Source organism: Physeter macrocephalus, chromosome 13 (genome assembly GCF_002837175.3).
Source record: "Physeter macrocephalus isolate SW-GA chromosome 13, ASM283717v5, whole genome shotgun sequence".
Classification (NCBI taxonomy): domain Eukaryota; kingdom Metazoa; phylum Chordata; class Mammalia; order Artiodactyla; family Physeteridae; genus Physeter; species Physeter macrocephalus.
Genome location: NC_041226.1, coordinates 11,843,675 through 11,856,640, shown reverse-complemented (window position 1 = coordinate 11,856,640; position 12,966 = coordinate 11,843,675). Strand labels below are relative to the sequence as shown.

The 12,966-nt window shown below is 33.5% G+C and overlaps 1 protein-coding gene across 9 annotated transcripts in view; it reads right to left on the bottom strand.

Annotated features, from left to right (window-relative positions):
• Positions 1-12,966, bottom strand: part of NBEA (neurobeachin) — a 607,387-nt gene that overhangs the window by 397,750 nt on the left and 196,671 nt on the right. For all 9 annotated transcript variants that reach the window (XM_055089393.1, XM_055089395.1, XM_055089397.1 and 6 more), the window contains 2 exons: positions 12,538-12,633; positions 1,998-2,436 (listed from right to left, as the gene is read on the bottom strand). In XM_055089393.1, coding sequence (XP_054945368.1) covers positions 1,998-2,436; positions 12,538-12,633 — 535 coding nt within the window. The remainder of the gene's footprint in view (positions 1-1,997; positions 2,437-12,537; positions 12,634-12,966) is intronic.

Sequence of the window (12,966 nt, the reverse complement as noted above, 5' to 3'; positions counted from 1 at the left end):
CTTCATAATGTAATTATAGCTACCTTAAGACAGATAAGGCAAATGGTAGCAATATATTGGAAATATAATTGAAAAATGCAGTTGTCCAGAAGCACTTGTGGGGATGATGTCTCAGAAAAGCTGCTCAAAGCTCCAGAGTTTGAAGTTAAATTTTTGATGTTGTCACTCTCAATCTATTGAATGGCTGACAGACAATCAAACCCGTCTGGCTGGCTGGCAGCTCATTTTCCTGGCAGGTGGCAAACAATTAGACACACCAATTTGTGCCTCCTGATGACATTAAAGCATGAAACTAAGTTGTATGCAGGGCCTAGTGATTTGTGTGAAAGCATTTCAAAAATAATACTCTTTGCCGTGGCAACTCATTTCAGACTGCCACCTCCCATTATGGCTTTGAGCACTGAAGACGACAGACTTGAGTTACGTGCAGTGCAAGGCCGCTTCTGTTCAATCCGTCATCAGCGCCCCCTGAGACCTCAATCCCCTCCTTTCATCAATATCACCTCATCATTTACATTTGATAGTACTTGAGCTACTGCATATATTAACTACACTGGAGACCCTTCTCCTAAAAAGAACTGAAATATGCTTTGTGCTCCTCGATTTCATTTCTACTTATGCAATTTAGAAGAACGATTCCACTCTCGTTGCATTTTGCACAAATGCTACCAGGAACAAGTGGAAAGTTCTATTTTTTTGTAAAGCAATATCCTCAAAAGTGTAATAAATTTTGAGTAGCTAAGAATACTGGCAATCAGATGACTGCTTCGTTAAGTTTTCATGAAAAAAACTGTTCTAACGATAATCCAAATTAGAACAGAAATATTTTAATGTTTATTTCACTGGATTCTCTTATGCAAATTACAATGATTCTCTGTATTTACTGTTTTATATTTTAACAAAATTTAGGTATAGAACTTAAAAATTAAATGGGACATAAAACTTATGACCCCAAGTTAAATTATTATACCATTTATTTATAAGATTTATAGATATATACAATTACAAATACTTACATGCTTATGCTTATATAAACTCTTAGACACACATACACATATATCCTGGGAACACAAACCAAATATGAATTGGCATAAGGAACATCCAAGGAACTATATGAATGAACCTCCAAACTATTTTAAAAAAAAAGAAACAATTTCCTCCCTTTTATAACTCTCCTTTTTTTAGTTTTTAAAAAACTTCTGACACTTAACACATTTTATCTTATAGACAACTATCTGCAAACATTTTATCTCCTTTTACTACTTTAAGTTCATAGAAAACAAACCTGATTCTATCTCTTTATATTTGACATGATGACTAATGTCATTCATATTTTCACAATAAATTTTCAAGAAATATCTGTAGGATGCTGGTTGAAACGCCTATAGGCAAATTTAAAATCATATTTATGTATGAAAAAGATAATTCATCCTAACTGAAAATGGCTTTACTGCCACACCTCAACCCCTAAACTCTAAAAAATTACTGTCTCTAATTGGGACAAAGCAGTTTGGCTATTTTAGAGAAAACATTATGGAATATATATTACATTTTGACTATATATTTATTTTGACATTTAAGAAACATTTGATTTCCTAACTTGATCTTTTCTCCCTAAAACAAAAAACAATTACTTTCCAGTTTCCTCACATATATGTATATATAAATGTATATAATATATAAAACATATATATATAAAATGACTTTTCCAATCTACTGTAGTCACTTGATGATAGATTATAATCAGAATCTGTGTTTCCCTATTTCCAATTCAATGTGCTATCTGCCATTTCATATTGAACCCCCTTTTTTGAAACATTATTAAAATGCCTGACTATGAGATCAACCCGGTTGGCCTGTCACTTTGATAGTCTTTGTAGTAAGAATCTACAGTAAAAAATATAATGTTTTCAAGACACTCCTAATATTTTTAAATTAACAGACTCTAATTTTTCATCTATGCATAGAGCACTGTAAATAATAAGTTCAGTACCTACCTGTCAAAGGAATGAAACTGCATAGGAAGAATAGCTTGCGCTTCTCTCTTCAGTGCTGGATCTGGGTATGGGATAGGTTCAGGGCCACATTCTGCAATTTCAACTGGGGCGGCCACAAGACTTTTCAATATTTCCTTGACATTGATGCCTTTGGTTTGACTAATGCTAGATATAGATGGCGCAGGCTTCAACATTTCACTGGGGTTCTCAGTTAGGCTTTCCTGTGACTTTTTTACTTCGGATGACAAAGTAGATAACAGTTCACTCATGGCATCAGGGCCTGTGCTAGTCTCTAATTCTGCCCCATTCAGGATGCTAGCCACTTGCTCCTCTCCGATTCCTGAATCAGTATGAGGAATGGAACTTTCTAGATGAATATCTTCACCAGGGGTTGGTGTTTCTTTTTCCTTTACCGTGTCTGGAAATGCAGCAGGTGTTTCTGTAATAAAAGAAACTGATTTAAACAAAAAGCTTCACGAGTAAAAACCCAGTATTATTAATAAAATATACTCACATATTAGAATAAACAAAAGAAAACCTGTAAGAAACAAAAAATCTGCTAAATGGATGTGCGTAACAACACAACTTGATTAAAATATATCAACCACATACACCTGTCATTTTGTTTGGCAAGCATCAACAGAACCCTGTTTCTTTTATAAATCATCTGGCATTTCAACATTGATATATAAGCATGGATAAATAGTTCCTACCACAATTGCTTATAGCAGCTTGTAAATAATTATTATATAAAGCTCCCCTTTTATACTTTTATTGTTAGCTACCAATCATGCAAGATAAATTATACTTCTCTAATATCTCGTTAAAAATATTGTTACTTTTATATCTTTTTTGGTATTTCAGTAACCAATAATGAAATGCCTGACTGAAATATTTAAACTAGTTAAAGATATATTTTAAATTACACATAATACATAAAATTCTAAAGAGTTAATTGCAAAAAGCATGTCAAATGATTAGTTCAACAGGATAAATGCTTTGACAATAGAATAGTGAGCCTTACAAATTTAAGCTATATGTGTCTTTAAGAACAATTATTTTGGAATACTCATGATGATTCTTTGTGAATAAATATAAATTTCAATTTGTGAAAATTGAATCACAAATATGTATGAAAACGTACATAATATTACTAATTAAAACAGATTAAAAAACCATCTTTAAAATGTTAAAGTCCTATCAAATCTCATTATACAAAGGTCACTATAATAAAGTTTTTCATATAATAAAATGTTACCAAATTCTAAATGACCTTGAAAAGTTTATCTAATCTAAGTATAATGGGAATAATAATAGCTTTTAACTTAATAAAGTCATGTTGAAGAAAAAATAAGATACACACTTATTTACTTGCAGTTCCTGCATGAAGTAGATACTTAGTAAACGGCAGCTATTTGTATTACTTTAATAACTAATAGTTATTCTTTGTAATACAAGAAGGGCAAACTAAATTATGTCTACTATGATCTCTTCGAAATTAACATCTGTTAAGTTCTATAAAACTGCCCTTAGGTTTGTTTATTCATTCACTCATTCTTGGCTTGTTGGGTGTTCGTTGTGGTGCGCGGGCTTCTCATTGCGGTGGCTTCTGTTGTTGCGGAGCACGGGCTCTAGGCGTGCGGGATTCAGTAGTTGTGGCACGTGGGCTCAGTAGTTGTGGCTCACAGGCTTAGTTGCTTCACGGCATATGGGATCCTCCCGGACCAGGGATCGAACCCATCTCCCCTGCACTAGCAGACGGATTCTTAACCACTACACCACCAGGGAAGTACCGAAACTGCCCTTAGGTGTTTTTGTTGTTGTTGTTTATTTCTTTGTTTCTTTGATTTGAAAGGTTATTAGAAAAGGAAACTAAAGATATACATCTCTCACAAGTCCATGTCATGTGGCAGTTTTCCTCATATTTATTAAATAGGTTTTAGTTTTGCTTGTTTGTTTGGGCAAGGATGTAGAATTGCAAGAACAAAAGATTACTCTGTAGAACATGATAATAATATTCAAACAATAGATGAACAACATGAAAAATGTTGTTCTCAAGGCTAAAACTTAAAATAACTGCATAAAGTTTTTTTGAGAAGACAGAAAATTTCAGTAATATTACTGGCAAAACACTAGAGAAGGAAAAAGGTAAGAGGTAAAAATAACAATATGGCATTTTTAAAATAAAACCTTGTGAGAGCAGATTAAGACAAATTAGAATAATAGCATTAGGAATAAGATGGAAGAGAAAGAATCAAGATGCTTCTGAAATATCTAGCTTAAAGAAAAAAAAATGGTGATATGTCACTAACTGAAGAAGAAAGCAAAAAAGAAGCAAGTTTGTTCAGGAAAATAATGAATTAATTGAGTATGCAGAATCTTTGGGACATTTATATCTGTAAGTCAAGGAAACTATGGCCATATATTTAGGGAACATTCAAAGAGAGGTGATAATCAAATTTTGGAAATTGCTTAAATTACCTAGGAATATAGGATGGGAAGATGACTAAGCCAGTTATTTTCACTCTTAGAGATACTACTGAGTTTACTTAATGCATGTTTAATCTACAGATTACATATTCTTAGAGAGAAAACAATTACAGCAGAAAAATCAGGAGAGAATTAAACATTTCTATGGCAACATGACAGAGAATGTAAACACAGAAACAAAATAAGAACTCTAACATCAACAAAATATCACAGTGGAATAGTTACTAGCACGGGCTAACTTTTCTTACAGAGTTTAATTGTCAAAAGGCATATAGTCAAGTCTAGCACTTAGTCTAAATTTAGCTAATTTATAGACCTTGTCTACCGGTTTGGCTTTACCCTAACATGATGTCTCAGAATCTTTATTTATGATGTTTTACATTAAGAGCTACACAAAAATGTAAACTTTTCAAGTTGTATTTGTCTGAAATATAAGCATTTTGCTAGCAAACAAAATATCTAAGAAAATAAAATCTTTGGTTTGTGTCCACAAGGTGTCATATAAAAAGATTTTTTTCTACCAACTATACAATTTTTTGCTTTTCTACTCAACTGACTCTCTCAGTAGACAACTAAAATCTATAACTCAGTAGCTAGATACATGGAACTTCAATATAAATGTTGACCTCTTGATTATAAAACACAATTAAAAGTTTATTAAATTTGAATATTAAAATATTTTCAAATGACTCATCAACATATTTATACAGTAATAAAAATCTTAATTTTTTTACTGTGAATGACAGAAGAATTATTTCAAGAGAGCAGTAATTTTGATATTTCAATAAGAATTCTATGCAAATACATAAGTTTTGTAAAGTTTATGATCTTATTCACCTAGAAATAAAAATAAACATCAATGAAAAATTTTATAACAGTAATTGCAAATAGAAAACAGGTCAATACTCAAAAAACCTACCTTAATTTCCCATTATGCATTACAGAACACACTCTCAGATGATAGCATAAACTTCAGCTTAGATGAACTACATGTTTCCAGAATGCTCCTTTATTAACACTAAAGTACTTTGAGGATTTAACCCAAGTGACTTCAATAGAAGCTAAGCATGAGCAGCACAGAAAGTATAAATGATTGCACCTGTGCAGGTTATACTACTGACAGGAGACTTGCAACTTTTCAGTAGTTCTCGACAGTTTCTGTAGCAATAGGCCATGTCAGTACACAAAGGAGAAATATTACTAGCCTGAGTGATCTTAACCTTGTCAGAACAGGCAGTTGGGTGCCAGATGCCTCTTTTTCTTAGTTTTTCATTGAACCTAATGAGTTCATCTAATGCATGTTCGGAAAAATATGGGGTGAAGTTCAGCAAATGACATGATTTCTACATGGTGACCTCATTTAACACATTCCTTCCACCAGAAATCTTGTTTTATGATAATTTATGAAGTGCTTCAATATTTCTCCTATGAAATTACTCAAATTGCTATTTTCCAAACTACCTTAATAAGGAATGACATGAAAGGAATATATAGCTTCTTGTTAGTATAGCACTAAAAATTACATCAAAATTACTTATTTGCTCTTGAAATAGTAGTATTAAGCAAACTATTCACATTAGAGTAATTTAAAATAAACATAAAAATCTGTATATAACTTGTGTATCTTGTTTATATTAAATGCAAATTAGTTAAATTGCATAAAAATTAACCAAAACTCCAAAGAGAAAAGAAAATACAGAGCCCAACCACTCTATCGGATATTCTCTCTACTTACCTTCAATTTCTACCTCTCATTGCTAGCTCTGGTCCCTTATCTGCAGATCAGTATCTCCCACCCTAAAAGAACAATCTCTTACTCCTGCCTCCCTTCAGGTACTTTGGGTATTTCTCCTTCCTTTCTGAAAAGAATATGTCATAAGAAAGATCATGGGAATGTAGTCAAATTGATAAAGGTTTCAATTCTGGCTCCACAACTTACTAGTTTTCCATGTTATCTTGAACAAGTTAGTTACGCTTTGAAAGCTGCAAGGACTGCACTTGAAAAATGTAGATCTTATGTGTGCTATGAGGATTAAGAAATGTATCAGGCTATCACCTGTAATGTACTTGCTTGATTTAGCTTCCCAAAGGCTTAGAAAATTTCCACAGACATCTCAAAATTAACATATCTAAAAATGGAAGTCTTGGTCTTTCTCTTCAAATTATCTACCTCCGTTCTTGCTTGCTTTGACAAATGATTACTTACCATCTCAGTACTTCATGAAATCCATGTTAGACTTCTGATCTACAGAACTATAAAATAATAAATTTGTGTTGTTTTCGGCCAATAAGTCTGTGGTAATTTGTTATGGCAGCAATGGAACACTAATATAACACTCCTCTGCTTAGTTTAAAAACCAGATCCTTAGTATAGTTTACAAGCCCTACATAATTTTGTTTCTGCTTACCTGTCTAAATTCATGGAATGCTTCTCTTTCACTTGATTCTTATGTTCCACCCACATATGTTCCCAAAATATGCCAAGGAATTTCTCTGAATATGTGGCTACCTTTTCAGAAATGTGCTTCCACTATCCCCATTCTTTCTCCCAAACTAACTGAATTTTGTTTGGTTCAAAGCTTAAATATCACTTCTATAAGGCCTTTCCCAACCCCCAAATTAAATTAGGTTTCTTCTTTTGTACTTTCTCATAATAATCTGTAATTTTATTTTTTATTTCTTAGAATACAACATAGCTTGCAATTATATATATATATATATATATATATTTTTTTTTTTTTTTTTTTTTTTTTTTTTTTTTTTTGCGGTATGCGGGCCTCTCACCGTTGTGGCCTCTCCCGTTGTGGAGCACAGGCTCCGGACGCACAGGCTCAGCGGCCATGGCTCACGGGCCCAGCCGCTCCATGGCATGTGGGATCCTCCCGGACCAGGGCATGAACCCGTGTCCCCTGCATCGGCAGGCGGACTTCTCAACCACTGCGCCACCAGGGAAGCCCAACAATTATATATTTAAGTGTGTGGTTTCTAAAAGTCTATCTTCCTCACTAGAATGTTAGCTTCATAAAGATAGGGACTTTGTGATCACGATTATGTATCTCCAGTACCTAGTATGTAATAGGAAATCATTCATTTATTCAGCAAATACATAATGAATGAATCATAAGGTAAGTTGGAAAAAAGATCAAATTAGAAGATGAAAGAAAAAAGAGAGGAGGGAGGCTTTTGTTGGTACCCTTACTAATACTGAAAACAGACATTTACTTTAAAGAGTCGAAGTTTTAAAAAAATATTTGTTAGGGATAACTGAGCATGATTTTCACCTGTAAATAAGATAAAATATATAGGATATTTGACATCAGTATCCAATAAGAATTCTATAAATATACTAATGACAGTGTAGAGCACTCGTAAAATAAATTATAATGCACCCATATAATGAATTACGAGTCCATTAAAAATGACTCCAAAAGCAAGATACAATAACAAATGTGCAAGCTGAAAATCATAGTGTTTGATTATATGAATGTAGCAATTTATTTAATAAATGTTAGCTTTATTTCTAAGTATGCAATAAATAAAAACTGAGTGGTAAAAAAATTATTGGCATATCTTTCATTGCTCCCTTAATAAATATTTCTAAGAGTAAAATTAGTAGAACAAGGATCACAGATATTTTTATTCTATGTAAAATGCACATATTTATATTCTCACCCTTCAAAATTTTGCCCAATTTGAAAATTATGGTACAGTTTTGTTTCAATATAAATGTATTTAATTATGAGTGCATTTAAATAAATTTCCCTTATTTGTACTTACATTGCCTTTCTCTTATTAACTGTTCAACTATTTTTACATTTTTCCATTACTGTGATATATTCTTTTAATTGATAAGTTAAGACATTTTAACTGTTTTGAAAACTATAGGAATCCCTTAGAAATTTTTAGAAAGAAAAATTATTTTTGTTATATTATAAAATATTTATTATATGAATGTATTATATTAAATATAAATTACATTTCATTACTTTATTTTATATAATAATGTTATTTAAAAACTTGTCATCAGGGGCTTCCTTGGTGGTGCAGTGGTTGAGAGTCCGCCTGCCAATGCAGGGGACACGGGTTCGTGCCCCAGTCCGGGAAGGTCCCACATGCCGCGGAGCGGCTGGGCCCGTGAGCCATGGCCGCTGAGCCTGCGCGTCCGGAGCCTGTGCTCTGCAACGGGAGAGGCCGCAACAGTGAGAGGCCCGCATACCGCAAAAAAAAAACCAAACAAACAAAAAAAGAAAACTTGTCATCAGTAACAGACTAAATCATTAGTCCCCAACCTTTTTTGGCACCAGGGACTGGTTTCGTGGAAGACAGTTTTTCCACGGACGGTTGGTGGGGGGGGATGGTTCAGGTGGTAATGTGAGCGATGGGGAGCGGAGCTGCAGAGGAAGCTTCACTTGCTAGCCTGCCGCTCACCTCACCTCCTGCTGTGTGGCCCAGTTCCCAACAGGCCGCGGACCAGTACCGGTCTGTGGCCCGGGAGTTGGGGGCCCCTGGATTAAATGACTAGAGACAAGAAGTCCAGGGAAGAAACTACGCAATACTCCAAGGGCTGAAGGACTATCAAAGATTAAGAAGAAGAGAGAGGCCAAAGAGCTAGTTCAGAATTTTTTAAAAGGCTCAATAATGAGGTAAAAAAAGGCAGTAAAGTGTGAAGGAGTTGAAGAGTAGTCCAGATCAGTCTTCTCAAAACAGAAAATAAAAGCACAAAAGATTGTATTATTTGACTCCATAGACATAAAATTAAATTTCAATAAATATAATCAGAACAAAGGTAAACTGGGAAAAAAATACAAAAACTATCCATGTTGTTGACTGAAAGTGTGGGTATAGGTGATCAATCTAGACAAATGTTACTGTACTTGTAACTTTTTTCAATATACATCATAAATAAACAAAAAGTTTTAAGCAAAGAGCAATTCCCCAAAAGAAATGCCTATATAAACATTTTGAACAAATACTGGGAATATAAATATTTAAAGTTTATAATGTGATGAACTTTTGCTTGTTAACTTATCTAATCCAAGTAGAACTGGCAATACTACTACTCATGGGAATAACATATAGCTAGCCTAGTTTTGTTTTATTTTAATAACACACAGAGTGGAGAAAGCCATGTCACAGAGTTATGTTGATAGAATGAGAACTCAGAGAGCTCAGAACATGTATTCATTTTATACTTTTACCCAAAATGAAACTAGAAATGCTGTATCTTCATAATATACCCTCAATGTTCATCAATACTCATTTCCAATAATTTATCCCATATAATTATAATCAAACATAAATTATATTTCAATGAAAGAAATAGATTCCAGATCCATAAATTTTATATATACAAATCTCCTTTTAATGTAAAATAAAAGACATTCTATCAAAATACATAAAATGATAGGAGATAACTTTCCAAGATGAGCAAAATCAAGATCATTCTTAAGATAGATACTTCATTGATAATAACTTATATAATAAATATTATTATAATAATTTTATTAAATTATTTTATTAAATTTTATTAAAGTTGTCATAGAAACTGTGTACTTCCAACATTCTAACTTTTATTTTTGTTCTTTCATCTTTTCTGACACTAAAAATACATGTTGCAATCCTTTCCTGCTTGGAAGTACTAAGTTCATTTAACACAGTTTATATGTCTGACAAAGAGGCCAGTTCTACTAATTTTTAAAGAGTGGAATGAAACTGGTTTCTTATCTTGTAAAAACACTAAGAATTGACTTTGTATTTCCAACATCATCAACAGAACTTTTCCTCTCAATAACCACTGCATGACAGCATGCAGTAACATTTACTTACTATCACCTTCCATATTATCATATAATTAAAAGAATAGAAAATTTACCACATCGGCCTTAAAGTAATTCAAAATTTTATTATCCCACTAAGACCATTATGCAGTTCAGCTAAAACTGTTTCACAGTAAACTTTTCTTGATAAAGAAAGCAGTGCATAGATATTCTGATGCAGGCTCCTTAATCAGGTGAACTACTCCAGAGTATATTCTAGTCACTGCAGTTAACCTTTTGGAACACACTTCTACACAAAACAAATTCCAGACGACACTCCAATCCAATCTAATCTAATTTAGTCTAATCCTTCTTAGTTTATACAACTCAGAGTTAGATGCCTTTGTAAGCAATAAAACTGAAAAGAATTTTTCCTTTATTTCATCATTATGTCCAAAGTTTGCACGTTTACGAAAAATATCTGTCCATTCATCAAGTTGTAATAAGAAATACTTTGCTGCTTTATTTGTTCTATAAGTTTTTCTTCCATATCATTAGCCAACGTATGAAGTACATTGAACGGTGGTATCATCTGGAGCTCAAGGCCCTCTCTAAAATTACTCCGGTTATTGCAGAATTCAGTCCCTTGCCGGGAAGTGCTCTCAGCTCCTACAAGGTGATCTCAGGTCTTTGTTGCATGGTCACCTCCATCTCAGCAATGAAAAACTTCCTTTATTTCAGATCCCTCTCACACTTTGAGGCTCTCTCATTTCCTCTTCCAAACCAGCCAGAGAAAACTCTCTGCCTTTACAGGGTTTACGTGATTAGGTCAGAGCTACCTGTATAATCACCTTTTCTTAAAAGCAACTGTGCTAAAAAGATGTGACTCAAGTATCAAAGGAGAAGAAGAAAAAAGACAAGACTAAAAGACCCACAAAGCAATGAACCAATCCTTGAGTAGTTACAATGGACTGAATAATGTTCCCCCCTAAATTCATGTCCCCCCAAAACCTGTGAATATGACCTTATTTGGAAATAGGGTCTTTGCAGATATAATCAAGTGAAAATGAGGTCAAACTGGATTAGAGTGGGGTCCATGTCCAATATGACTGGTATTCATACAAAAAGAAGGAAATCTGGACACAGGCACAGAGAGAAGATAGTCATGTGAAGATGGAGACAGAGATTAGAGTTGATGCTCACACAAGCCAAGGAAAGCCGAGGATTGCCAGCACCCACCATAAGCTAGGAAGAAACAAGGAAGGATCCTCCCGTAGAGCCCTCAGGGAGAGCACAGCCCTGCTGACACTTTGATTTTGGACTTCTAGCCTCCAAAACTATGAGAGAATACATTTCTGTTTTAAGCCAAAAAAAAAAAAGCAACTGTGCTAACATATATAACATAACCCTGTCACAATAGTAAAATCTATCATATTCACTGTCCCAGGAATTATGCAGGGTGTGTACACGGGAAAATCCTGGGGGCGGGGCATAGTTTGGCTCACCTTTGTTCTGCACAGACTAATCTCATGTTAATCTTACCCAGAGACATCATTTTGGCCATTTTATTTTTCATCTCTAAGACTGCAAATTGGTTCTTTTACAAAAATCTTCCATTTTTCTTCACATTATGTTCACTTTTTCCTTTAAATTGAAAAACATCTCGAACATATTTATAATAGATGTTGGAACACCCTTATCTGACGATTCTGCTATATCTATCCTTTCTGAATCTATTTCTATCGAATGATTTTTTTCTTCTGCTTATGCATCACATTTTCTTGCTTCTTTGCACATTTAATGATTTTTTATTAGATGCTTAATGTTGAATTTTACATTGTTTGGTGAAGAATTTTTTTGTATTCCTTTAAAAAGAGTTGGAATTTTGTTCTGACAGAAAATTAATTAACTTATCAGTTTGATGCTTTCAAGGCTTGTTTTTTTCAACTTTTTTGTTGTCATTACACAGTAGCCTTCATTTTAGGGCTAATTTAGTCCCACTAATAAGACGTGACTCTTCTGCAGTCTCCAGTGAATGCCACCACTGTGCATATTATTATACATATAATTAGGCAGCCTTAATTTGCAGATGATACTTAAAGAAATATAATAGAATATAAATATAAAAACTATATTTTGCTCTCAATAGCCAGGTATAAATACAACATATTATATCTTCTTGAAACCTGAGGTGTATGATTGTTTATAAACAATTAGATTATGGATGGTTATTGTATAACAATTGATGAAATTTAAGAATATCCAAACAGGTCAGGAGATGAGGTTAATATTACCTTTGTAAAATGAGTGGGCAAAGCTCTGCTCAGGAATTAACTTGGCAAGGAATCCATGGTTCAAACTTGGATGAGGGATAGATGGTATGACCACAACTGTGGAGAAAATTATGGAATCAAATTTGAGCCAGCATGTAACAACCTGCAACATGGTCCACTGAAGATCCAAGACAATTCTATATCACTACAACATGCAAACAGTACTAGTAATAAAGACCACGTCTCTGGAGGAAGGAAAGAAGTTATGTATTAAGAGAAAGGAAATAATATACTCCTTAAGTAGAGTAATTTTAGCAACATACACAGAGACATACAAACAGAAGAAAATCAGAACTGGAAGGTTCACTAAAATATTGCTTGCTTCATACATGTATGACTGTTATGCATGTATTAAAAATGAAGAAAGAGTTGATTAACATATAGTCTCAG